This window comes from Amblyomma maculatum, chromosome 9 (genome assembly GCF_055883805.1).
Source record: "Amblyomma maculatum isolate TAMU_Amacu chromosome 9, ASM5588380v1, whole genome shotgun sequence".
NCBI lineage: Eukaryota > Metazoa > Arthropoda > Arachnida > Ixodida > Ixodidae > Amblyomma > Amblyomma maculatum.
This window is the reverse complement of record NC_139352.1, coordinates 71,986,888-72,012,429: the sequence shown is the minus strand read 5'-3', so window position 1 is coordinate 72,012,429 and position 25,542 is coordinate 71,986,888. Positions and strand designations below refer to the sequence as shown.

The following is a 25,542-nucleotide window of genomic DNA, read 5'->3' as shown; positions in this document are numbered from 1 at the left end:
CCCAACTATGGCCACCTAGTTTGGCAAACTACAAGTAGCGATAAAAAGTTAGGGGGACACGGTTGACCTAAAGGATAAGCTGTGGCAGCAGCCTGTGGCCCTCTGTGGTCGTTTGGCATTAAGAAATTGACGCAGAAGCGCAGTTTTCACTATAATGCGGAGGCGCCATCTGTCTTGGCAACATGTCAGGTCTCAGAATTCTGATGGCGGCCTGGATGCTGGCAAGGTGCGAGTTTTGCTGCCATGTTTTTGATTAGTATTTCTTGAAAGCCCTCTAAGTAGGGCATGGCAACAGTGACCAGTACGCTCCTGTGTAAAATTTAATTCTACAGAAGAAGGGTATATGTGCAGTACCAAATGTCTGTTATAATATAAAGTACTACAAAAATTCCTGAAAAGTACGTTGTTAGGCTGGCTAAGCGATACAGAAAGGAAATATAGGAGATGTAAATTACATTCACAACCTGGCACATCTTTTGCTAAAAGTACTAATATGCCCTCAGAGAAAGAACTGTGGCATGTTCAAACATACTGCCCGAAGTATGGCACACAGTTTAGCAATTCCATAGCCCTAATAAGTTTCACGCTGAAAACAGCGATGAGTCATGGGCACACCACAGATATGCAGTGTACATGCATGCATTACAACTTAGATTCTACCATGTGTCAGATGTGTATTTTAACACAATATTGTGCTATATGTTCTTCCTGTTCTCTTTATTTTTACTCCATATTTCCATTTCTTGCTTATTGTATTTCATCCCTTGATCTCTTTGTTACTTTGTATGCTGTATCAAGCCAAAATTTCTTTTTTCCTAGGTCCACTCCATGTGTACATGGAAAATATTTGTACCATGATTTATTTTAGAGATATCAGGATCAAAACTAGAGAACTGCTGATCTGAACTGGGCCAGCGAACAGACAGCTGATCAAATGCTGGCAGTTCTCATGAAAAAAAAAAGAATATTTCATACAACCGCCTTCTGTGCAAGACCGCTCGTCCTAGTATATTTCTGGGGCCCGCATGCAGGCCCCAGAAATATACTGGTTCAACTCTCTCTGACATACTGGAAGTATCTTGCAAGGAGCCAGTCACAAACACAACCCACAACACTGCAGCTCTGCAAATTTATTTAAAGGTTCACACGCAACATTTTATTACTGTTTGAACCAATAACTGCACACACACACATGGGCAAAAAAGGAAAGTCACTGCCTTCACATGAAACAAAATGAACTGAAATAAACCACACACACTTGACCAGTTGATCTAGCACCAATCGTAGACAGCCCACTGCTATGGGGACATGTCACCCACAGGCTGCTCAGCAGTTTCCTGCATCTCGGACGGTGCAAGACAAACAGGCACACTTTCCGGTGCACCTGAAGCAACGGGTGCTTTCTCTTGGCTCAATGGTACCTCCATTACATTTAATGACCCTGAACCAGAGTTGCTAGACAGCGCTGTCTTTGAATCCTGCGTCAAGTTTGCAGTGTGCAAGTTGCAGCCTTCTGGTGCCAAAGCAGTGTCTAAAGGCTCCACAGGTCCTTCATCAGCATGAACTGCACCTAGCGCCCCACAACGGTGGGTGCTAGCACCCCCGCACATTGTGTCCTCCAATGTGCCTGCTCCAGGTTGTGATGTGTCCTCCGATGTACCTGCTCCAGGTTGTGAACAAGTACTGCAGTCTTCAGCTACTGAATTCTCAGGTGCCACTAGTGGCAAAGCACTCTCATTTACAAGAGCATCAGGCAAGGTATTCTTAATGGACAGCTCGTTCAATGTCTTTTCTACCTCAAAAACAGCGTCCTCTGATGGAGGAGCAATGTGACAATCCGAGGCAAGTACAGTCTTTGAGGACTCTGCTGCTCCATTGTTCTGAACACGAGAGCGCACTTCATCAGCCTGCGCTGTAACAAGCTCTTCGACAAGGTGAATGCCAATGCCTCCGCATGGTGCATCTAATGCACGTGGTGGCTGCGAACAAGTGGCGTTTTGAACCAACAAGCTTTCAAGTTCAGTTGGTTGTGAAATGACACTCTCCCCTGCAGGAGCCTTGTCAGCTGCTTGAGACAGTCCATTTAGTGTTCTTTCTGCGCCAAGAACGAAATTGCCGGATATTGGAACGAACTCGCAATCTGGTACATGCAGTGCTTCCGAGGGCTGCATGGTGTCTTCGTCACGACAATGTTCATCTGAACCATCACAGTTGCCTTCAGTTCTCGGCGTTACAGAGAGTTCTGAAACATTACTGCTCTTCAATGGCACATATGAGTCTGCTGACTGTACAGCGGCAGCATCGTTTGTAGCCAGTTCACTCTGAAAAGCTTTCACACATGTAGACTCACTGTTCACTTGCTCAAGTGATGGCGACACTTTGACTTCCACGCATGGCCTAGGCAATGAATCCATGGCCTGTGGAACGACGTCGGTAGCCACATTTTTCGTGTCGACAGCCTGCATGTCGAAATCTCCAGCCGGCTCAGAAATGATGTCAGCCGTTCCTGATGTCTTGACTAGATGCAATGCGGACTCACTTTGCATCAAGGCAGTCCCTTCCGATGTACCGTTGACGGCTGGTAGATCCGAAGCGTCATCTGGATGTAGAGAAGCGTTCACACCAGGTGCCGCACTCGGTGCTTCAAATGGCTGAAAAGGAGCAAATCTCTGTAGCTGGAGAACCGTGGAGTCCGCTGCCAGCGAGGACATATGTGGAGGATCCAACTCCCTACTTGGACTGCCGCATGGGCTGAAAAAAGGAGGCGTCTTGTCCCCACAAGAGCTTGAGGCCTTAGCAGCATCCTCCGTGTAGGTCTGAGTTGCAGCACTGTGGACCAATATGACCTTTGGATGCTCCATGCACGCTCGAACACACTTTTGCAATTCCTCTTGCAGCTTGGCTTGGTACTCCTCGACAACCGCCCTGATGAGTCGAAGCAGCGCTTCATCCTGAACCCAGCAGAGCTTTACAGTTATTGAGAAACAAGAAACACTTTGCGCAAAAAAACAACAACACATTCTTTTCTAAATATCACTGTTCGGTAACATGCACAGTCTCTGTCAAAAAATATGCAGCCAATGAGGCTTGCCTGTAAGCCCAGTCACAAAACTCAGAATGGAGCATTCACAATCTTGAAAGTCCCGAAATATCTTGTCCTCATCTTTCTTGAGTTTAGGCATTCCAGGAGTGCTTCAAGAAGACCAGTTACAGGGCTTAGAAGCAACACCCCTCGAGCTGCACAGTAAAAGCTCGCTAATTTGAATTTGTAAGAAGTGGAAAAAATTTTGAATTATAGAATACTGACAACAACCACTTGCATCACGGTAAGCACGGTAAGAAAAGGGTTCCACTTGAGATGACGACAACACACAGGACTATGGAAAGCAAAATGGAGATAGGAAACGTGCAGTGTGGGTTAGAGAAATAATTCGAGTTAACGACATTCTAGTGGAAATCAAGAAGAAATACTCATGGGCAGGGCATATAGCACAAAGAGAGGACAACCGATGGTAGCTTAGGGGAAAAATTTGGATTCCAAGGGAAGGAAAGTATAGCAGGGGGCAGCAGAATGTTAGGTGGGCGGATGAGTTTAAGAAGTTCGCAGGGATTAGTTTATGGCAGCTAGCACAGGACCAGATTAATTGGTGGAATATGGAAGAGGCCTTTGCCCTGCAGTGGGTACAGTCTGGCTGATGATGATGAAATACACAAAAAATACACAGGTGTCAATGGTCACCTGCATTTTTTTTAAATCCTTCACTGTCCTATTGTGGGGCATTTCCCTGGTCATAAGCCAGGCTGCCCATGCGTGATCGCACATAGTTTGAATTATCCGTGGTGGAACAACCTGCATTTCAATTAAAGGGCTTTTCATACACGGACTTCTATGGAGCTTGGCCGGACCAAGTAGTGCAATTCAATTTTGCTTGCCTAAACTGCTGTTTTCAATCCATTAGCATAAGCATGCAATGATCACACTGCCTTAACTGCTTTAGGAAGAAACTTGTTCAGGCTGCTTTAGACTGCTTTAAAGGGAAATGAAGAGATATATCTTCTTGCCAGCTCCCCAACATAATGAGACAAACTTTACTTAAATAAAAAAAGTTACCCTAGCCATCTACTTCTTAAGCCAGTGAACCACAAGCCAAACAGAAAATGAAAAAAATAAAAAATTTAATAAAAATAGCTTGAAATATGCGTCAAGAGTTTCCTACTTTTGATTCCAGTTTTTATGCCAGAAAAAACAGTTGCCCACTAGCTTCACAAACACATATGCAACAAGAAAAATTCTTGTTAGTGGCTTCTTTTGAGATCAATCACGAAATCACGGGAAGCCTCATAGCTGCTGTAATTCATTCGCTGCTTTTAGACGGTGACACAGATTCAGACTCCAAAGACCATATGCTCTTAGATAACACCGAAAACAGTAAGCGTAACTTGATTTGCAAGGTGAGGGTGAGGACTAGTAGTATACTTAGCTTGACATTTAGACGCAGCTCGAGCTTGAGCATTTCATGCATGAGTTATTGCTGATCCTGGCCACCGATCCAGGTCGTGCAGTGCCCTCAAAAAGATGGCGGAGGGAATGTGTACGGACTGGCAGAAATGAATCGGTAAACGATTAACCAAAGATTTAAATCCGATGTCTGCTCTCACATTTTTCGTGATGAATAGGGAGAGCTTGTATAACTTTGGGGTATTAAAAGTTTGCATTTACAAATCCTCAGCTAACTTTTATACTAACACCTGTTACACCTCTGTCACACGGTCATTTTCAAAGGTGATTGAGTCGATAGCCTTCGAGATTTTCAATCGCGAGCGAACTCGAAGGAGTTGTGCTGCTGCTACATGGCAAAACTTGAAGGCTGTTGAAATAGTTCTGGTGTTTGGTGCCAAACTTTTGTGACGCCACTATCATTGCTTTCGGTTTTGCTTAAAGAACTAAAATCTCGCTATAAATGCAAAATAAAATATAACTGTTACCATTTTTTTTTAGTAACTGCAGGTGTTTAGTTGTTATTCAAGGACAACTTTGTTTTTAGTCTTTTTTTTTTAACGTGTTGACATTCATATGACTGTGCTTTTCATTGTGTTTGCTTTTCTCAGCAGCACAGGTTACAGTGGTAGAGAGTACATAAACGCACGCCTTAAAAAAGAGCGATGCTATTTTAAAATTATTACGGACATTAATATTTTACCGCATAAATTAAAGATATAAAATAATAGCACTTGGCTATGTTTTTGTATCGTAAACGCATTATGCACGTGTGTGCGTGACGCTCCTCGAGTCAACGCTAGCAACCTTGCGCGACATTCGAAGGCCTTCGGGGATCTCGACAGAGTTCTGAGCTGCTCCGTTGACTCGATAGACTATCGACGAACTGGCCACTGAAAACGGCCATGTGACAGCTTTGGAAGGCCTTCGAGTCGATAGACAGTCGGTTCGAGGGCCTTCGAAATGCCCGTGTGACAGCGGTATTAGACTATCTCAATCTCACAAAATAGATGATTTCAAGGGGGCATAAAGAAGACAGTTACTAACGCTAAAATAATGCATAGGCAACAGTGGCGCTTAGGAGAAGGAGGGGAAGAAATTTTAAAGAGAGCACCCATGGAACGTTTCGGAAACAGGGGCAAGCGGCAGCATGCTTGCCCCTTTCTTGCATACGTTGCCGCGCAAGATTCTTTTCCCTGCGCTATGGGTGATGACACACCAGGCCTTAGTCGTGGGCCGGAAAAACTGAGAAAGTACACCACAACAGAAGAGGCTAGAGAAGTTCGAAATGCAGCTCATCACAACCACCATCAGGAAGATGTGCCTACCAGAAAGTTGAACAGGAAATCGGTGGAAGGCACAACACAAAGCTCCGCATCAAATTCAAATAAGCTTCTGCCTTCACATTCTTAGGAAGTTCAAACGCCTTCAGTATTTTTTTTTTTTAAATCATAAATTGCAGTGTGTACGCAGAACTTTTAAATAGTGCGCTCACAGAGACTACCTCTACAGATCTGTCACTTTAGAGTATACTATACCCATAATTATCTTTTTAGGATCCCTTTAAATTGATCATACATTCTGAAAACATATAGAAAGTAAGTAGAGGTGTGCAAATATTGAAATTTTTAAATATGAAATACGAATATGGAGAAAAAGTGCTTTCACATTTTAGATTTAGCTCTCTAAATAAGCTCTCTGCAAGCACCACGTAATCTAGGAAAATTATTCGTCTGCCTCAGATACTTTACCAAGAGTAATCCCAGGAATTTAGATTTAGCTCTTTAAATAAGCTCTCTGCAAGCATTGTGTAACCTTTACAAAACGTTTACACAGTACACTCATGCCTTGCATCTAGCCTCCGCCAGAATGCAGTCAGGATCAAACTCAGGTCTCTTGGTTCAGTTGTCCAGCTCCCTAACCACTAAGCTACCATAGCAGGGCGACATTGGGGATAGTGCTACTAGTGACAGTCCTAAAATCAAAATTCGGGTATATTTACTATATGAGTTAGCTCCAAAACTAGGCTACAAGCGGAGATTGCCCTCAGCGACAGATATCCCTAATATCAGCGAGGATGTGGATAGTTTTTTTTTTTCTTCTTTAAGGCTTTTCCCCAAACTTTCTGCTAACTCAAGGTCAAATTCTGCAACCTCTGCAATAGCAGCTGCCAGGGACAAAAGGACATCTGACATGCAAATCACAACTTACATCAATGCCAGATACAACAGGACGGGGACTATTGATGGACTCTGCAAGGAACAGAATAGGCGAAATTATTAGTACGGTCTTTGAGCTGTTCATCTCTCAAGCAAGGTGTACACTGGACACACTGTAGCAGGAAAACCCCGAGAAAACTGACTAGGCCTAACCTGCTAGCACCGGAGGCTGCTCAATGTTTTTCGTAGCTTGCTTGGGGGATAGCTTTGGCAAAGGCATGTTCATTCCCAGTTCGGGCATACTGTCTTCACCAACAGGTCGTTGCTGCTCTGGAGCTGCCACGGTGTCCCCTGGGAGGCTCTCCTCCTTCCATCCACTGCACATAAAGAAGTTCAGAACACATATCGTAGCCGATTGAAGTAGCCAGGCAGTCATATTTTCTATGCAGCGAGCTCAGTCCTTACGGAGCACAACCACATTTATCACTATGGGACAGTACAATCAACTGCGTCGTAAGAGGTTTCACCTGTCGCCACACCTGCCCTACAAGATACGCAGTGAGGAAGCACCCATGCTTGCGACAGCTACCGTGTGTGCTGTCCTGCCTCCTATGCGACACCCCATCTACTAAGGTCGAGTAAATCAGCAAGCACCGCAGTTTCTGAGCATGTCGCCCACGCATACTGCCGCTCCAATTCAAGGAATGACTATACAGTTCCGTGACTGACTTAGCTCCGCTGTCACATCCGGCTCATAGCCCACCACGACCACTTTGCAGAAACAAAGCAAGATCTTCTGACATAGTTCGCCATTTACCGTAGGCCTTGCATGGGCATTTGGCAACCCAGGACTGTTAATGGGGCTTATGTACATACCTGTACATACGTTGTTTCCTATAGAACTCTTTAAAAACTGTACATAGCTATTGCTAATTTAAACAGCGTGAACAGGAAGACACAGGACAAGATAAAAGGAAGCCACAGGACAAGCGCTGACTCACAACTCAGCCTAAGGCCCAGATAAAAACTAATATGACGAAAACGAAGCAATCATGTGAAGCAACCCCTGGGTTCACCCGCTACACAAAAAGTCACTCAAAAAAGAAGTCTCTTTGCTTGAAAGAGCAAGAGAAGTCTTGCTGACACACTTATTGTCTCTTGAAATAAAATATGCTTCAACTATTTCTCTCGTCAACTTTTCTTTGCGGCGATACAAAATCCTAACCTGGTCAAACATAGGAGTACTACACTGCTCCTTCTTCATTGTTTAACTGGAATGGCAATGTGAGACCAGAAATGTTTTGTCCTCGCCACTTTCCAAGTTGTTCCAGTGTTCCAGTAGTCTCTGGTTAATACAGCGTCCTGTTTGTCCCATATAACAGGCTCCACAGAGAGTGGAAACCTATACACAATACCAGTCTTGCATCTAACAAATGGGTCTCTATGTTTCACCCCACATTCTTGCTTCTTCGATTCTCTTTCCCTTTGAATAGCCGGGCAAATCCTCTTCATCTTGAGCGGGGCGGTCAATGCGACATCAACACCACAGGCCATGTGAAATTCTGTGCACATACGGTACCACCACAACTTTCCTCATCTTCTCACCCATGCTGGGTAGGGATTTCTGTCTGAGCGTTCTTTTAAGGCTCTTCAGACGTAACCGGCAACTGGTCTCATTAATAACAGACTCTCGATAACCGGCCTTCGCAATTCTTGTCAATTGCCTTTCAAAACTGTTGCCCATGCCGTGGCAGCAAGATTTCTTCAACGCATTTAACAAGCATGTGTTGATCATCCCATTCTTCACTAATTTGGAGTGCCCCGAATTGGAACTTAGCAAGGGCTTCATCGATCCCAACAAACATGATCAGCCCGACTGAAAAGTCGCGTCATGTCTTCAATAAACATGGCAACACTTTCATTTGGCTGCTGAGATCTTGAGTGCAGGGCGAGTTCGGCTCTCTCTTTCCTCTCGTCGGTATAAAATGTCACCAACAACTCTCGGCGAAAAGCTTCCCAGGTGGTAAAAAAAGTTTCGTAGTTCTTGTACCACGTTTTGGCCGAGTCCAGCAATACGAAGTAGACGTTTTGCAGCTTGCGCTCACCGTCCCACTGGTTGAAGCCCACTACACGGTTGAAACTGGCCAACAGTCTTCAACATCCTCGAACCTATCACCATGAAACGAAGGTGGTGACTGAGGTGTGTGTAGGACAAACGGCGGCACCGCTGCAGCTTGCTGAGGAGGATGACTACCCTAGTTAGACGTCATGGCTCTTGGAGGTGTGAGTCTCACGGCGCTGAACTCAGGCTGTAGGCCTCGCAGACGACGACTCGCCTTGTGGACAGGTGTTGTATCCACGCGCTCGGAACTGCCTTCAAAGGTGCCTTCGAAGTTAGCGTACATGGGACGATACCCGGCGGCTCCACCAAATGTCACCATCAAACTGCCCGAAGGTTAGAAGATGGGTTTATTCACAGTGACGCGGCAAGGCTGGAGGGAGCTCGAGAGAGAGAAAAGACGACGAAGGCCGGGATCACTAGCGTGGTTAAGGCCAGCTAAAATGTCGGTAATCTAGTCTGGCTGCATGATGGCGCCACGAGAGTGATTAGTAATGCGGCAATATAATTTTCTTTTTTACGCGCAGTATCGGTTTTGGTTCTAGTTGCTGAACGATGGCTGTGAGATCATAGATGCACTTTGGTAAGTGAAAGATTAAGAAAAATGATACATTATTACTGCTTATTCACATTTTTGGCTGTTTACTTTTGGGCGGGCTTGCGTAATTACACTGGCACGAATTGAAACAAACAAAGCAGCAATTAATATTGCAGTTTTTGTGCACCTGACATGACCTCAGCACATCTATGACGTCATGGCCATCTTTCGGTGGTTGAAATCAAGACCGAAACTAATTTCTAGTGCATTCGATGTGGCTATTAATGTTCGATCATGTGTGCTGCTTCATTCCATGAACAGATTACAAGATGAAAATTTGCCATCTCTATTCCTTTAAAATGAAGCGATGAAAGAATTTACGGCCGCCACCCACAGCCACGCAAATTCAATACCACACTGGCACCGGGCGGTGCCACAGAAATGGTCCTTGAAACCTACCTGCAAAGGTCGTCGACGGACACTGTGACACCAGCAGACGGCTGTGTAATGTCGAGTTCCTTGGCAAAGTCCTCTGGGCTGAGGCACTGTACATTGCACGGCCTCTTGCCCTGCCATACAAGGTCGCAGAAAACGACCTCTTTACGACCTGTGTCGCCCACCATGTAGTCGAGAGAGACCTTGTCTCCAATGCCAAGAACCTCGTTAAGGTCGTCTGTGATGACGATGGCACCGTCCCTGTAGAAGCAGTCGACGGAAAACTCTATCTTCCGCGTGGTATCCGCCTCTTTGACCAGGACCGTGGACAAACAGTCGAGGACTTGCGTGATGGTTCCCTTAGCATTTGAATATACCGTGACTGAAGGCTCTGCAGACGAAGCCCTCGCGACGCCATGTTTCTTTTTTGACTGGACAATGGGCTCCTGTGAGAGAAAGAACAGACAGAAGTGCTCAGTGTGCACAGGCTAGCATTAAGCTACTGAGGCAGCTCACTAAACTCCAACCCCCCTTGTCACCTTAAATGGCTCGGTAGGAAGACCTTAGTGAGGAAATAAATAAATAAACGAATAAGTAAAGAAACAACACGTTGCAAGCTTATACACAGTAAAAGGTAAATATTATGAACACGACTGAAACACAGAGTGCTTTGCGCACAGCATGCAGAATTTCTTTTTTAATGACACTTTGGAGACTGTAAGGCATCAATCCCTGGAACGCATAGCCTTAAAATTTTTTAAAATATTAATCAATAACAGGCATCGCTCAAACATACTTCTGCTGGGCTCTCTCTAGCTGTCCCCTTTCCAAGGTTTTCCACTCTCCTACCCAGTCGACTAGCCTCCGCACGTGAAATTCCCCTCCTCTGATGTTGGCGAGAGGCATGGAGTCATGGCCCTGCCTCGTGAGGTATTTCTTTCTGCATTTTTTTTTCTTTCACTTACATGCAGGGTCGAATTTTTCTATTAAGTGTGAAAACCAGTGCACCACGAAACAAGTTCAGCTTAGAAAATAACCCTTGCTACAAGATACTACCGTGTATGTAGTACATTTGGAAAGAATGGTGCAACAAGTAAATACAACAACAATCCTGCCGCAGTGAGGCAACAATATGTGGCGCCTGAGATTCTCGGCACTCGCTTCATGACAGCCATCAAAAAAGCATACACAAGTGGATGACCCGTCAGTCAGCGAGATGAATCCATGGATGCCATTTCTGCTGGTTCGGCTTTTTGAAAGGAAGGGTGACGGGGTTTTGATTTGAATTTCTGCTGCTCTTCGGGGCATGCATCAGTGTAATGTTTTGCCGAAACTATCTTCAAGACATGATAAAAGCGCTGGGCTAGTTTTTTCCATAATCTGGTCAGTGGCCCTTCAAGCTACATCCAGCTACAGGCAAAAAGCATAGCTTGGGTCAGTGTTTAAAAAAAAAGAGAGATGAACACCAAAGCAAGAGGAAAGAACTATGTGTTGAGTACATGTGCAAAGATGGAGGTAAAGGCAAAAAGTTTCCAGCAAGAGTGACTGGCAAAGGACAGTGTAAAAGATAGGAGGCTTTAGCTCAAGAAGCAGTAGGGCGATGCAAGCTTACATTTAGACTGCGCACGCCAGACTCCATTGGCATGGTGACTCCTGGAACATGAAACCTCAATGAGCATAACTTGTGCACACTCCAGCCCCCAAACATCTGAAATGACCGTGCGCAGCAGTGGCAATACAGTACCATGAAAATGGCAATGAGACTGCTTTTTCTTCTTCGTGAAGCATAAAGCAAATTACAACAAGCAGCGGGAGAATTTGGAACAAGAAAATCAACAGGTGACACAAGTGCTTGTCAGTTTAAACGATGAGAGCATGTCGTCTCTCGTTCGTTTTGGTTTTTCTTCGTTATAACGATAACCAATGAGTTGAACAATGGTAACCTCATAGGGAAAGGTAACTTATGAGTTCGAATTATATCTATGTGAAAACCTGATCGTCTGAACTTGAACATCAGGCCACTGAAAGGGGCATTAGACATGAAAGTTCTTGCAACAGAACAGCAAACTTGATGTCACGTTTTGAGACAAAAAAAAAAAAGACTAAGAAGGCTGGCTTTTGCCTCAGCAAATGACTCTGGCAAGATGTGATGTTGCCAGCTACAAGTGTCAGCAAATTAACCGTTCTGGTCAAGCAGGGCCCACAACATAGCGAAGAAACCCGACAATAATGACCCGCACTAAGGAGTCAGTGAGGTAAAAGCGATTGGCAATCTTTCCCACTAGCACAAAGCACCAAATCCCATGCCTAAACGGCCGTAAAGAGTCCCAAGCAGTAGTTGCGTGTGATAGCAAAACCGTAAAAAAAACCCAGCCGCTCACCTAATCAGATAAATATGCAATCAATAAGTCATTTGCATGGAGAACAAATTGTTTGCCATGAATACTGCATGTATGCGGTTGTAAAAAGTGTCACTTTCCTTTTTTGCACTGTTTGTGCAGTGCGAGATTGTTCTGTCAAAAAAAGGAAAAAATTCAATTTTTCAGATTTGCAATCCTCTGACAGCAAATTTCTTTAACTAACGGAGGATATGTTAAGCTTGCACATTTGCGAGTTTAAAAGTGCATTTTTTTCATTTTTTTTTGTCATCACATCAAGCAAACAAATGGGCATGTCTTGACATGGTTTGCTGGTATCAGATAGCTGCGAAGATTTGTTACTCAAAACACCATGTGGGGGGTTTAAGCGTGACTTAAAAAAGGCATTCGAGCGAAAGCGCTGTAAAGCGTAGTCCTGCATGGCTTAGCAAGTTTGTATATGGTTTGAGTCAGGGGGACGCACTAGCTTTGGTTAGGTTAGTGGGGTTTAACGTCCCAAAGCGAGTCAGGCTATGAGAGACGCCGTAGTGGAGGTCTCCGGAAATTTCAACCACCTGGGATTCCTTAAAGTACACAGACATCGCACAGCACACGGGTGCCTTGCTTTTCACCTCCATCGAAAAGCAGCCACTGAGGCCGGGATTCGATCCCACATCCTTGGGAACAGTAGCCGAGCGCCTTTACCACTGTGCCACCCCGGCGGGGTAACACTCTAGCTTCACTTTACGAGTAGACGCGATAGCGCCTTTAAATAATATTTTTTTTTTAAGATGTGGGGAAAGGAAGGGGTATTTATTTGTTTCACTTTTCACTGGATACCTACACTTAATTAGGTGAATGTCTTTCGGTTTATCATCATACACACAAGTTTTGGTTTCGAATGTAGCCTTGATGGTCGCATATTTTTCGGCCATACGGGCTGTCTGAAATGACTAAAAGCATGTTTAAATTTTGTCTATCAAATGCAGAAGCAAATATCGACAACCGCACGTAACATTAAGCTAGCAACCTTGCCCGCAGAAATCTCTCTGATTGAAGCCACAAAAAAAGGAGAATATTAAAACTAAATATTGAATATTAATTAATTTTAAATTAGAATATTATAATGTTAAAGTGCCACTAGACACAAAAAACTGCACAAGAGATCAGAAGTTTGCGAAGAGTGGAAATCTGAGTAAAATTAGTGAAGGCAGAACGCACACTGGAGTTGCCTTTAATGTTGCAACCCCATTAAAGCCACCATAGTGTAGGACGCTGGATTAACTTAGACCTCCTGCAATTCTTCAGCATGAGCTGGTAACAAACAGTACTAGAGTTTTTCCAAAAAATTGAAATTGTGGGTAGGAGGCATTGAGAGCAGAGAAGTGGTGGTCTGTTTTTGGTAGCAAAAAGAAAAAAAAAAAAAGTCAGCAAGAATTTTAGCGGATATTTTCATAAAAACAAGAAAAAGGGGACAAGACATTGTAGGGTTTTACAGGAAAATCACTTCACAGCACAAGAGATGCATTTCTGTGTCCATTTAGACATGGCTGCAATAGCAGGAATTTAACCATACAGCCCTGGGCTTGACAGCTGAATGTCCCAGTCACTGTGCCAAGGGTAAAACAAGGGAATGCTTAGGGACACAAATCATAGAAGACTAAAGTGTCAGCTGGGTCCCGTTGATGCACAGTAATGAAGCAGAAATCAGCACACAAATAAAGAAGAGAATGAAGACCCCACCGGAAAGAACAAGCTTAGTCATTTTGTTATCCTAAATTGTAGATCAACTACAATCAGAGAGAATTTATTGCAAAAACGAAACCAGGGTATTAGCAAACGCCTACCAAGGTCAATATATAAGCATCAAGTTAAAAGCCCTTCTAGCACGTTAACACTTGAAACTAGTAGAGAGCAGTGAAACGCAGTTAACAGCTGCATATTGCTGGAGGAACAAGGCACCCCGTCACAATCGTGTGTCTTGTTTCTTTAGCAACGGACACTTTTCACTGTCCCTTGACTAGCAACTTGTTCTTCCAGAGGGAGTAAACCTGTTCAGGCTGGTGGCAACAGTGCACTCAAAGCTGTGCACGGGTTTCCTTACCCGTGGCTTGAACCCCTGGCAGAAGTGGATCCAAGTAAGGCTTGTCCGACGGCAAGAGCATGTCATTCTCTTGCTTTTTAGGGGAGACAGCAGCAGGGCTGGAACTGCGGCGCCACCATGTATTGCAAAGAGTCAGATGCCTTGTCAATATCTTAAATACAGAGCTACTGAACAAAGAAAACCAAATCTCAGGGTCAATTTATTTTTGCTTCTAGCTGCCTCATTTGCCATATGTAACAATTTTCTGAAAGGCTTCAGAGTGATTTCAGCCGCTTAGTGACTAATATACGGAACCAGCAATCTCGTATTCAACAGTGAAGTGCAGTGCCTTGCTGTCCCCTTGTTTCCCTACCTGACTGATCACTTCTTAAAACGCTGCAATTCCCAAACACCACGAAGAATTAAAATCTCTCAGAAAGTGCGGGGGTAAAAAATAAAAAGTCTGAACGGCATAACGTATATGCCCTCGATTGTTCGAATTTCTTGTCATCGCAACTGCACATTCTTTTCTTTTCTCTTGGGAGGCTAAGCTCGGCTGTGCGTGCACAGCATCTTTGTATTAGAGTAACAGCATTCATTATTAGAGTAAGGTCATCAAACCTAATCATGAAGATTAAAACCAACTGCTTTAGCAGGTTTTCACATCTGATACCTCATTTTCTCATCATTCCTGCTTTTTTCCCCTTCAGAATGCACATTAGCAAAGTGTGACTACTGCAAAACCAACAGCACTTACGACATCTGGCCATTGGCTGATGAGCAAGCACTCCTTTGGGCTGGCCTTGTGCGTATCTGTTTCATGAAGTCTTCTGGACACAGCTGGGCTGCATCGGATGGCTTGCGTCCTTGCCAGACCAGGCCGCAGTGGACGTAATCTTTGCCACAGAATGTACCGACCATGTAATCAACAGAGACAACGTCGCCTGTCTGCAGAACTTTGTTTAAATGCCCATTATGTCCTGAGCCATCCTTATAGAAACATACAAATTTGAGTTGTCTGACCCCGTCGGGCTCCTGCACATTAGCCACCGCGGTGTCCGAAAGTACCTCTGTCACAATCCCCTTTCCATTGGGAAAAATTGTGATCGCTGGCTCCTCTCCAGACTGTCCCGAAAGTGGACGTGCTACGGCCCTGTCGCTACGTTCGCAAGAAAGAGCTTCTACTTTCACCAGAGCAAGAACACTATTGAAAATGTGTTCACTATGATTGACATGCAGCTTGGCAGGCCGTTCACCAGTCCATACAAGCGTTGCCACCCACATGTCATCATCTTCAACAGCGTCAAAGAAGACCTCCACTCCATGCTTAGATGAGTCCTGACCAAGCTCACTGAAGGATTTGATTTGCCTGCCCATTTGGTACACAGTGGTGATCACCACGTGTATGCTGACAGCAGTGTCAAGCTGTAAGACAAGCCCAGTCTTCTCTGTCTGGGGCATGAAAAAGCCTTTCATTCCGGACAGTTTTGTTCGAGAAGTCCAATCTAGTAGGGCTTTCGCCCCACAAGGCTCATCACCCTGATGAGGTCTTCGTGGTGGATCTTCCCAATCTGGTCTTCCAACAGGGTAGTCTTCAACATCTACATCAGATGATTCCTGTTCACTGTCACCATTGAGTAAATCTTGGATTTCATTCTCGTCTTCTGACATGAACACTTCATCTCCACTGTCGACATCTGAATTGCAAGCACTGTTCACTGGTGTGGGAACACGCCAGACCTTAGTGGCTTTCCATTTGACCCATTTGCTGGGTTTATCATCTGGTCTAGCATCAAAATGAACTTTGTCCCCCACAGTAAGAAATTCCGTCAAATTTCTGCTATTCCTGGCCACTGCCTTGTCTACGACACTGCCGTGGAAAAATGCACAGTTCTTTTTTTTGGGTCCAAAAATGATAAAGCCATAGCCTGGCTTTACACTGTGTATTATTCCACGCTGGTCATTCAGCCTGTCTTCCTCATCTTCTGGCTGTTCCTCGGCAGGCTGAGACTTGGAAGCAGAACAATCAGCTTTGGAGTGGATGCGGCTAACGCACGTCGCTTTGAATGCAGCTTTGTGTCCAACACTTTTTGTTGCATCGAAAACTACACTGTCGCCTTCAGCAAGGCCGCAGTCCAGCAGACTGCCGTACTTGCCTTTTTCGAACTCCTTTACGGAGAAATAAACAGTTGTTTTGACCGGGTGCGCCACCGAAATGAACCCAAACACGTTAAAAATGCGCAGCACTTTGCCGTGCGCATCAAACAGTGCTGTGATATCATCTTCAGCACAAGGCTCTTGAGCTGCTGTCGGCGAAATCTTCTCTTCTGGGCGCGTAAAAACTCGGCCGGTGTTGTCAATTACGAAAACCTCGGGGTGCTTTTCCATGAACTTTCGAATTGCAGGCTCGTTGGCGCCGCAGCTCGCTCGCACTTCTGCCGGTAGCTGGGAAAGGTGCCCAGGCAGCAGAGAAATCATAATTCCCTGATTGGCCTCAACGCGCCTTTTCAAGAAGGCCAACATCGTCTTGCTCGTTTTGCTCATGACGTACGAATAATTGCGACGACCAGCTCGGCGAATGCTGTCTGATCACGAGACGAAGTCTTCGCCCCTGCAAGCCGCAATTGAAACCTTGCGTTAATAATGATGGCAAAAATTAAAAAGAAACTAAGTTTCGGAAGCTAGTTGCACTGAGAGACGGCTGCTTCAGGCTGTAACTGCACTTTAAACGAAACACAGCAAAGAAACTACAATTCTTGGTTGTTTGACAGCGCGTGACTGCACTCATAACATCGTCAACACATTTATAAAACGGACAAGCATATTGTGCGCACAAACACGTGGGCGACGTGTCCGCGAGGCACACTATTATAAAGAGTCATCTCTCAAACAAAGTAAGACCAAGCGCCTTGCAATGACAGCTGAGCGTGAAAATAATATAGTTTTTGAGACTGCACAGCCGGTGCTACCTCGTCACACTTACAGCTTTAAAGTCACTCTGAGTTGTACCGATGCCTGCTCACATGTCAGTAAAAGCAACTGTTAAACATGCCTTACATGCGCATAGTTTCGAGTTCCGAAACGCCGGATCCAAGATCAGTGCACGCAACGACAAACCTCCTCCCGCCACTGCATCATCCCGTTCATTAGCCGACCACCGGAACCGGATTCCGTCGATTCCGTCCGCGCGTTTGCTGCGCTTGCTGCGGCCGGCCGCCGCTCTCGTACCGGACAGCGCTAGCAAACTTCCGGTTAGGTTTTGCATGCCTTTTGTGCCTTTTGTCCCTTTTGTAATGTAAACGAAACCGAAACATACGACTGACCGGAACGTGATGATCGGTTGTTCTTGTCAAGTTCCGCAAGCCGAGCCAGCGTCGGCAGCTCAAAAAAAGGCTTAGGGGTTTAATCTGTGCGTCTTTCGTTAGCGTTGGCTTGGTTTCTCCAAAAATGTCGACGGCTTTTGCTGCAGTGGTATCCTTCCTTCTGGAAATAGCCTTCCAGTACTGCATATTCCTGCCGCTTGACCTGCTGACCAAACGCGCGATCCGAACGCACGGGTAAGGCGCGAATTTTTGGAAGCAGGTGTTCGCATGCACCGAGCTTGGTTTTCTCAAATTTCATGCTACGGCTTTGAACAGAACTCTCTAAAATGAGCTGATTTAAAACGTTCTTTTTTCAGGGTGCCCATATAACAAATAACTGACGTGCCGATTGAGCTGTACAATAAAGGCACCTCCTACCGCGCGCGCGAAAAGAATTCGAATACGATGTGCAACAACATGCTTAAAACTGCACCGGCTTACGGTTGCAGACCTTAACTGCGCAATGCAATTAGAATGTCACATAAAGACTGCTATCGGCCTGTGATCTACTCTTTGTACCCACTGCTGGCTGCACTCTAGATAAGAGTAACTCCGATACTTCGTTTTAGCTATCGCATTTCTTTGTCAAGGCATCATAGTCAGATTCGTAACGTATGTACTACCCGTTGAAGCAAACTCGACATGTGCTTTCTGGTATCAAGCAAACAATCGTATGTAGAGCCTTCTATGTAACTACATGACGCTGCCGCATTTGATTAGCTTCGTAATTAGGGCGTGAGACACTTGAAAGCATACCTGTATGAAGTTGCAAGGGCTAACTGTCAACGATCACCGCAGCATCTTGCCTGCATGTACGCATTATCCTAACGAAACTCAGATCTGAAAGTAAGTGCCAGCAAATTTAGAATGCTCACAGCATTTTATACTTCTAAATTGCTGATGTTTCCATTGCTGGGCCTCTGACCAGAAAATGATTGGTTTGGTTTCGTTTATGGGGTTATTGACTCAGGCTATGAGGGACGCCGTAGTGGAAGGCTCCGTAAATTTTGACCATTTACGCTTTTTTAATGTGCACTGACATCGCACAGCACACGGGTGCCTAGCTTTCCGCCTCCATCAAAAGGTGGCTGCTGCAGTCGGGATTCGATCCCGCATCCTTGGGCACAGTAATCGAGTATTCTAACCACTGCACCACCGCAGTGGGGCAGAAAATGTCTTTTGCCCGGCAGTGTGCATGTGTGTAAAGAAAACGAAAAGGTGTTAGGCAAGGAGACACAATCTCCCCATTGCTATTCACAGCTTGCTTAGATGAAGTATTCAGAGACTTGGAATGGGAGCAGTTAGGGATAAGGGTAGATGGAGAATACCTCAGTAATCTGCGATTTGCTGATGACGCCTTGCTAAGTAACTCGAGAGATGAACTGCAAAGAATGATTGGTGACCTAGACAGGAAAAGTAGAAAGGTAGGCTTGAAAATCAGTATGCAGAAGACTAAGGTAATGTTCAACAGCCTCGGGAAGGAACAGCAGTTTACGATTAGTAGCGAAGCACTGGAAGTAGTAGGCGAATATGTCTACTTAGGACAGGTAGTAACGGCAGATCCGGACCATGAAAAGGAAATAACAAGAAGAATAAGATTGGGATGGAGCGCATTTGTCAAGCACTCGCAGATTATGACTAGCAGCTTACCGGTATCACTCAAGAGGAAAGTATACGACAGTTGCATCTTACCTGTACTCACCTATGGGGCTGAAACGTGGAGGCTAACCAAGAGGGTTCTATTTAAATTGAGGACAACCCAGAGGGCTATGGAACGAAAAATGGTATAGGTAACATTAAGAGATAGGAAGCGTGCAGAGTGGGTCAGAGAAATAACTCAAGTTACTGACATTCTAGTGGAAATCAAGAAGAAGAAATGGGCATGGGCAGGACATGTAGTGCGAAGAGAGGATAACCGATTGTCGCTTAGGGTAACAAACTGGATTCCAAGGGAAGGAAATCGTAGGCAGTTGCGGCAGAAAGTTAGGTGGGTGGATGAGATTAAGAAGTTCACAGGGGTCAAGTGGATGCAGCTAGCACAGAACCAGGTTAATTGGAGAAATATGGGAGGCCTTCGCCCTGCGATTGGTATAGTCAGGCTGATGATGATGATGTATGTGAAATTTCATTGAATCTAGCAAATGTTGTAGTCCAGTGTCTAGTGGAATCCCCGTAGACACAATAGGTTCATAATAGAAGAGCAGTTTCTCATTAGCATCCACCCAACTGCAGCCAGTAGCTACAAAGAAGAACTTATACAACTTTAGATCTGGTTTCTCCTGGCGGGGAGTTTAAACCCGAAGCCACCGCCTGTTTAGGGCAGTCATTCTACCAACTAAACTATATCTTGCTCCTGAGGAGTAGATGTCAACATTACTGGAAACTTCCACGCAATTGGTTGTCCCATTAACCAACTAGCCCACACTACTGTTTTTGTTTTACAGGTCGTCATTGGCCGAGCGGCTTCACATCTGGCGCTCGGAGGCGCAGATCTTAGTGGTTCTGTCAACGCTGCTGTGGCTGTGGCGACTGCGTGTGCCTTGGCTTCTGTTGCTGCTTACCGTGGGTGCCTACTGTTCGGGGCACGGGTGGAGTCCCGGTCTGGCCCTCGAGGCAGCTACATCCAGCGTGTCCACCCTTTGGTTCGATACCATGGAATGCATTGGCCAGGCAGTTGATGGCGGCCTCCGCAAGGTGACAATCCCAAGTACTCTCAGGAGTCTGCTCGCCTTAGGATATATTGGAAGAACACATGGGCAGATGTGTGCTGTTAAGTATAACTCTTAGCATCCCAGAATTTTGGGGTAGTAATAGTACAGCTACAGCTGTTATATGCATTTCTCTGCTTTCCGGCGTTGGTGTAACATGGACGAGCGCAAAAAGAAAATAGAAGGGGGCAAGTGAGGTTATAACATGTCATGCTGACTGGTCAGAATCCAGTGACACTATGTGTGATGTCATGGCAATGTGGAGCTGCTTGTCTTGCACTTGCATGTTGAGCCGGGATGCCCACCTTAATGCATGGATTGAGCAACTAATTACTGTACACAGTTTTGCATGAGGGAAGGTTTACTTGCATTCTTTCTACGCATTTTTTTTCTAATATACCTTACATTGCCTGAGGGCATTGAGCGAAGAGGGAAGAAAATATTACATTTACAAATGTACTAATTCATTCCCTGCATGCTTACTCTATGCCTTTGTAAAAATTAGTAAAAATCTACCAGTTTCTGTTACTGGTACAAGTGTCCTACTGCTTGCTTCTATCCAAGAACCCAGTCGGGAAAAAATAATATAACGAGACAGCAGTAGGCAAAGACTCAAAACACCAGTTTCATTCTACAGAGTGCTAACGACTGGTGTTGTTGGCACTCTTGTCTACTTGCGAGCCACTGCACACCTAAAGAACGGAAAACAAAGACGAAAAAATTAATTTCTGTCGGGGACCACGATTTCGGAAGCTTGTCTTAGGACGCACGGAAGTATTCTCGGGAACCTCACTTTGATGTTCTGACCTTGTCAGGATGCTTTTCTCTTCGTATTTGCAGTGAGTGTCCCTATTGATGCACTTTGTCCACTTTTCCACTGACCTTGCTTGTTGTTGCTCTGGGAATCGGAGGCATGGCGGAAGCTCACGAGGCTTGTTTTTGGCGTAGCTTTTTGGGGTTTGTCCTCTCCTCTTCTCCTGTATGTTTCATCTGGCATTACCTGTGCTCAGCTACTTACTCTGTTTCATCAAACGAATAGCTGTGAGTTTATTCATATTCATGAGCTTGCCAAGGTTAAACTATGCATCCTGTATATGGAATATTTGTTTATTTTATTTTTTTTAACATGTGTGTGCGTGTGTTTTACAGATGTCCAGCCTGCCATTTGCTTAACAATTTTTTTTCATATTTCATTTGATTTATTTAAGCTTTTAGAAGCCTGAATGCACTGTAAAAGTTAGGTGCAAAAGTGATATTTAGGTAGGAGCTTTAGCATAGTTTGACTGAATTAAAAACCAAAAATTAAATGAAACACAGCTCTAAAAGATTACAATACAAGAGCATGCAGTAGCATTCAAAGCACAGGATCTGTCATGGGTCAGACATTCCTGAATCATTGTTATGTACTTGGGGCGTATACTTGTTCACTTAAACACGTTAAAGTCGATCCCAGGTATATTCAATTTGTTGAGAATTGCGGAATAGTTTCACGTATCAATAACCCGATATATAAAGTGTGCCATCAGATGAGTTTCGCTGTGACCCAGAAGCGCGATTATGGTGCACCCATGCTAGCGCCACGCTTCTGCAGCGACGTGCTGCCTCCAATGTATTGGCAGTCTACGGCAGCGCGGTGCGCGACCTGCCGGCCACATGTTACCTCGTGCCAGGCACTGAAATGAGGGGCGCACTGAATGTACCTCCTCCACGTGCCGCTCTATTGGGCATGGGGTTGTGCCCCAGATATTGGTATGGGACAGATCAAAGCACCAGGGCTCGCGCTGCTCACACCTAACAGACTGCACCACGTGTCACAAGCGCTGTCATTGTTGGTGTAATTTTGTTACTATGTAGTCACATTGAAAAGAGCCCGCGAGAAAGAAGGGTGCTTTCAGTCGGACTCGACGTTCACCTCGTCAAACGATTTTTCAGTGCTAGTGCTACCAGTATGATCCCAAGGATGCACAGTTGACCGGGCTCCATGCGCGAGAAGGGATCGCGGGCGTGCCATTAACACTTTCCTGCCCGCGCTTGTTCCCATCTATAGCCCATTATTGGTGGTTTCACGATTCAGAGTCATCCAGTGGGAAATAGACGAACCCTTCTTTCAGCTTCGCTTTTGGTTTTGTTTTTTCCGCCGTGCTGCGCCCGTCCAGATAGTCTCCGGAGTCAGGTGATCGGTGCTCCTTGTTTACATCATGACGTTGACGTTGCGCACTGCTGCTGCTCGGTAACGGCGCATTTCTAAGGAAGTTGACGCATCTGAGAGCTCGTTTTTGGATGTGAACAGCAGCAGTGATGACTCGGAAGACGAATTCAGCTCTTGAGACTTCAGCACCGACAGTGAAACTGCATCAGACCGACCCGGAACGTAAACAGCCATGCCCCAATAAGTTTCGCTTTTACCGCCAAAAAGTTTAGCTTTTTCTGCGTGCTGGTTGAAAGAGATCAGTGTTCTAAAGGACAGAACTTTTACCTGCAGGGCTTCGTCTTTAGAGTGTGATTACTTGCCACCGCCAGCGGAGAGAGTCGTGTTTTCTGCTAGAAGACAGCCAGGGGTCGACTACTGTTTTCCTTCCTAAGTTAGCAAATGCTGTACACAGAAAGCTAGAACTTACTGCAATGTTGCGTTGGTCCCTGTTTTAAAAATATATTATTTGAAAATTTTTTTAATGTTTTATATCTGTCAAGAAACTGATGCTTGTGGGCATTTTTCTAACTACAATATTTTCCCCAATAGTTTCATCACTTACTGAATAAATATGTTGATTGTCACTAATACCATTGTGAAGAGGAATTCCTCCTCTACAATTTGGTACTAGACATTCCTGTACCAAGCAAGTATTGTTAAAGAAAAAAATATATTAATGACACCACTCAAAATCCACCACTTTTCCTGCGGACAGGAAAGTGTTAAGAGAAATGTCCCTTACAGGGACACGGTGCATAGGTTAATATATCGGATGTTCTCCTAAACGGAAGTTCGGTACACACTTACGTTCAGACTGCTCTGCTTTTTGCTAGCTATTGTTCATACTAATGTGACGGAAACACATGGGCCCCAATGGGCTTTGTGCATTTCTACCCTGTCCTGTTAATTGTCTGGACAGTGAGTTTCCGTATTAACGAGGCATAAATATGTAAAAAGTTTGGTATTCAAAAAAACTGTTGATATTTCAGGTTACCTGTGTTAACGAGGATCATATTAACGGGGCACGACTGTATATACAGTAATTTTTGACTGATCAGAGCATTCCGTTGATGCTTATTGCTAGTTCTTGGGCTTTTCTTATTGTATGTGATTTTATTTGTTGGCACTGCTTTCTTTAAATAAAAAAAGAAAAAACGAGCATGTGATGAGGCTGAATATTTGATAAAACAAAGTGCATTAATGCTGGAAAGAAAATTGCAGTGAAGGGCATTTTTTTCTTTAATGAAATAAAAAAAAAATGCTTGTTTTCTTTGTTTGCAGGTGCTTCCGCAGCAGTGGAAAATGGAGCAGACAGCCACAGCCGTCCTATTGGGCACGCGGCGAGTTGCCATCTACAGCTTCCTTACCATGGCTGCATTCCTGCAGCGCGTCTGGCACGCCCTGTTCCGCTGGCGTCGAGAGCTGTGGGAGGCGTACTTACACCACACTGACGCCATCAGCCCTCCCATGGAAGTGCGGGGGGGCTCGCCTCCACGGCTTGCCAGAAGGGCAACCTTCTCCGGCGTGGTGGACCGGCTAGAGGTCACCGACCGGGTGCCGCCAGAGCGGTGACAACCACTGCCTGTTGCACCGTGGGTAGCTTAGCCTGCTGAAGAGTGAGCACCATTTGATACTGGTGTCTTCTTTTCACCGAAGCACATGGTCTTTTCAAGATGTGAGCCTAAGAGATTGGAACCGCTTCAGTAGGGGACCTTGTTGTCGGGGGCCATGTCAGCGTTGGCATCTTGATGTGGTGACAGCCAATCTTTTGATGTGATCTTAAGACTGTAGTAACCTCAAAGAGTTGGCTTGTCATTAGAGGGAAGTTAAGACTGTGGTGGTACAAAATAATGGCTTTGGTTCCAGCTGATTCTTGCTGCTGTGGAAGACGGGCCTGTGGTGCGTAGACTAGAAATTGTGCTCAAGAATGGGTGTTGACAGCTTGTGATGCTTGGATGCTTGCAGGTGGCAAATCGCTGAAGAGACTTCATGCCATAATTTATAATTGTCTTTTATGTTGGTAGGGGTGGCTAAAGAGAGGACTGTGGTTGGTTGTTGGAGCAGTCATTGGTGGTACATGCAGTAGAACCTTTTATTATGTTCTTGGTTCATACGGTTTCCTGATTCATATGTTCAAAGTCGTGGGCAGTAAGAATACTGCATAGAGTTACACCATTAATTTCCTGGTAATACGTTCCTGGATAACACGATTTCTTGGCTATTCGTTCAAAATTTTTGCAAGCTATGGTCGTGTAATGCATTTAGCAATCAATCGCACACATACTAACTTATAACATAATATAACAAAAAAGATTCAAATGTTCGAAATTTTGGTCAGTGTTGTACATTGACTCAATGAAGTGCATGGTTTAATTTGGAGCGCTTTACTACGGCACCTTCATACTATGGCAAGAACTCAAGGTGGTTGAAATTTCCGGAGCCTTCCACTATGGCGTCTCTCATAGCCTGAGTCACTTTGGGACGTTAGATCCCATAATTCAAACCAAACTACTTCATAAAAACTTTGATGAAGTCGGAAACGCTGTAACCTATAATGTGCTGACTGGAAATAAATCACTGGCACATAATGAGATAATAAGAGCAGGATGAAAGGTTTTTCCAGGTGCTCCTTTTATGAATCAAATTATGTGTGTAGCAAGTACTAGTCAATTACCAGACATCATCCGCTGAGCCATGCAATGACCAGTAACTGATATAAAAACCCTGATGTAGTGTAGATGTTCGTAGATTTGAACCGATTTACTACTGAGGGGTTCTGATGTAGTTTACTGAACCAAGAGTGCAGTGTCGCACAGTTGCAGTGAGGGTTGTTTACTGAAAATACGATCGCAGTTAATGACTGCACCAGTTACAGGACAATACAAAGGCATAAGTTGCCATTGCCGGCCTATTAGCTCTGTCATGCTGTGTACTTGTATCATGTGTATTGTGCTCTGTACATGTTTTTTTTTTTTAACATACACTAACTCGTTAAAGCTGTATGTTGCTTTAAAATGTTGTAAGATAGGCTTCGATACCCTGAGTGAAATCTATTACCCAGGTTGATGAGAGAAATGGAAGGTGTGTGTAAC

General features: G+C 44.8%; 2 protein-coding genes across 4 annotated transcripts; one reads left to right on the top strand and one right to left on the bottom strand.

The window, feature by feature from the left end:
- Positions 1-1,118: 1,118 nt before the first annotated feature.
- Positions 1,119-17,408, bottom strand: LOC146179383 (uncharacterized). Of its 3 annotated transcripts, none has more exons than XM_084579012.1 (8): positions 17,307-17,408; positions 14,947-16,800; positions 14,211-14,314; positions 11,362-11,402; positions 9,774-10,195; positions 6,871-7,034; positions 6,710-6,750; positions 1,119-2,951 (listed from the first exon to the last, which is right to left on the bottom strand). In XM_084579012.1, exons 2-8 carry the CDS (start codon positions 16,731-16,733, stop codon positions 1,299-1,301), a joined length of 4,212 nt encoding a protein of 1,403 aa, XP_084435138.1. In that variant the 5' UTR covers positions 16,734-16,800; positions 17,307-17,408; the 3' UTR covers positions 1,119-1,298. The 3 variants fall into 3 exon arrangements, with proteins under 3 accessions (XP_084435138.1, XP_084435136.1, XP_084435137.1); XM_084579010.1 differs by having other exon boundaries at positions 17,247-17,384; XM_084579011.1 differs by having other exon boundaries at positions 17,173-17,328.
- An 81-nt stretch (positions 17,409-17,489) lies between these two features.
- Positions 17,490-25,425, top strand: LOC146179382 (uncharacterized). The gene is made up of 3 exons (XM_084579013.1): positions 17,490-17,746; positions 19,996-20,245; positions 23,732-25,425. Exons 1-3 carry the CDS (start codon positions 17,637-17,639, stop codon positions 24,020-24,022), a joined length of 651 nt encoding a protein of 216 aa, XP_084435139.1. The 5' UTR covers positions 17,490-17,636; the 3' UTR covers positions 24,023-25,425.
- The last annotated feature ends 117 nt before the right edge of the window (positions 25,426-25,542 follow it).

Coding starts and splice junctions, on each gene's coding strand:
- LOC146179383 (XM_084579012.1), bottom strand. CDS start 16,733: ATGAGCAAAACGAGCAAGACGATGTTGGCCTTCTTGAAAAGGCGCGTT. Junction 11,403..14,210: donor GCCAGGGGTTCAAGCCACGG/GTAAGGAAACCC, acceptor TTCATGTTCCAG/GAGTCACCATGCCAATGGAG. Junction 10,196..11,361: donor CTGGCGTGCGCAGTCTAAAT/GTAAGCTTGCAT, acceptor TTTCTCTCACAG/GAGCCCATTGTCCAGTCAAA.
- LOC146179382 (XM_084579013.1), top strand. CDS start 17,637: ATGTCGACGGCTTTTGCTGCAGTGGTATCCTTCCTTCTGGAAATAGCC. Junction 17,747..19,995: donor CGCGCGATCCGAACGCACGG/GTAAGGCGCGAA, acceptor TTTGTTTTACAG/GTCGTCATTGGCCGAGCGGC. Junction 20,246..23,731: donor TTGATGGCGGCCTCCGCAAG/GTGACAATCCCA, acceptor CTTTGTTTGCAG/GTGCTTCCGCAGCAGTGGAA.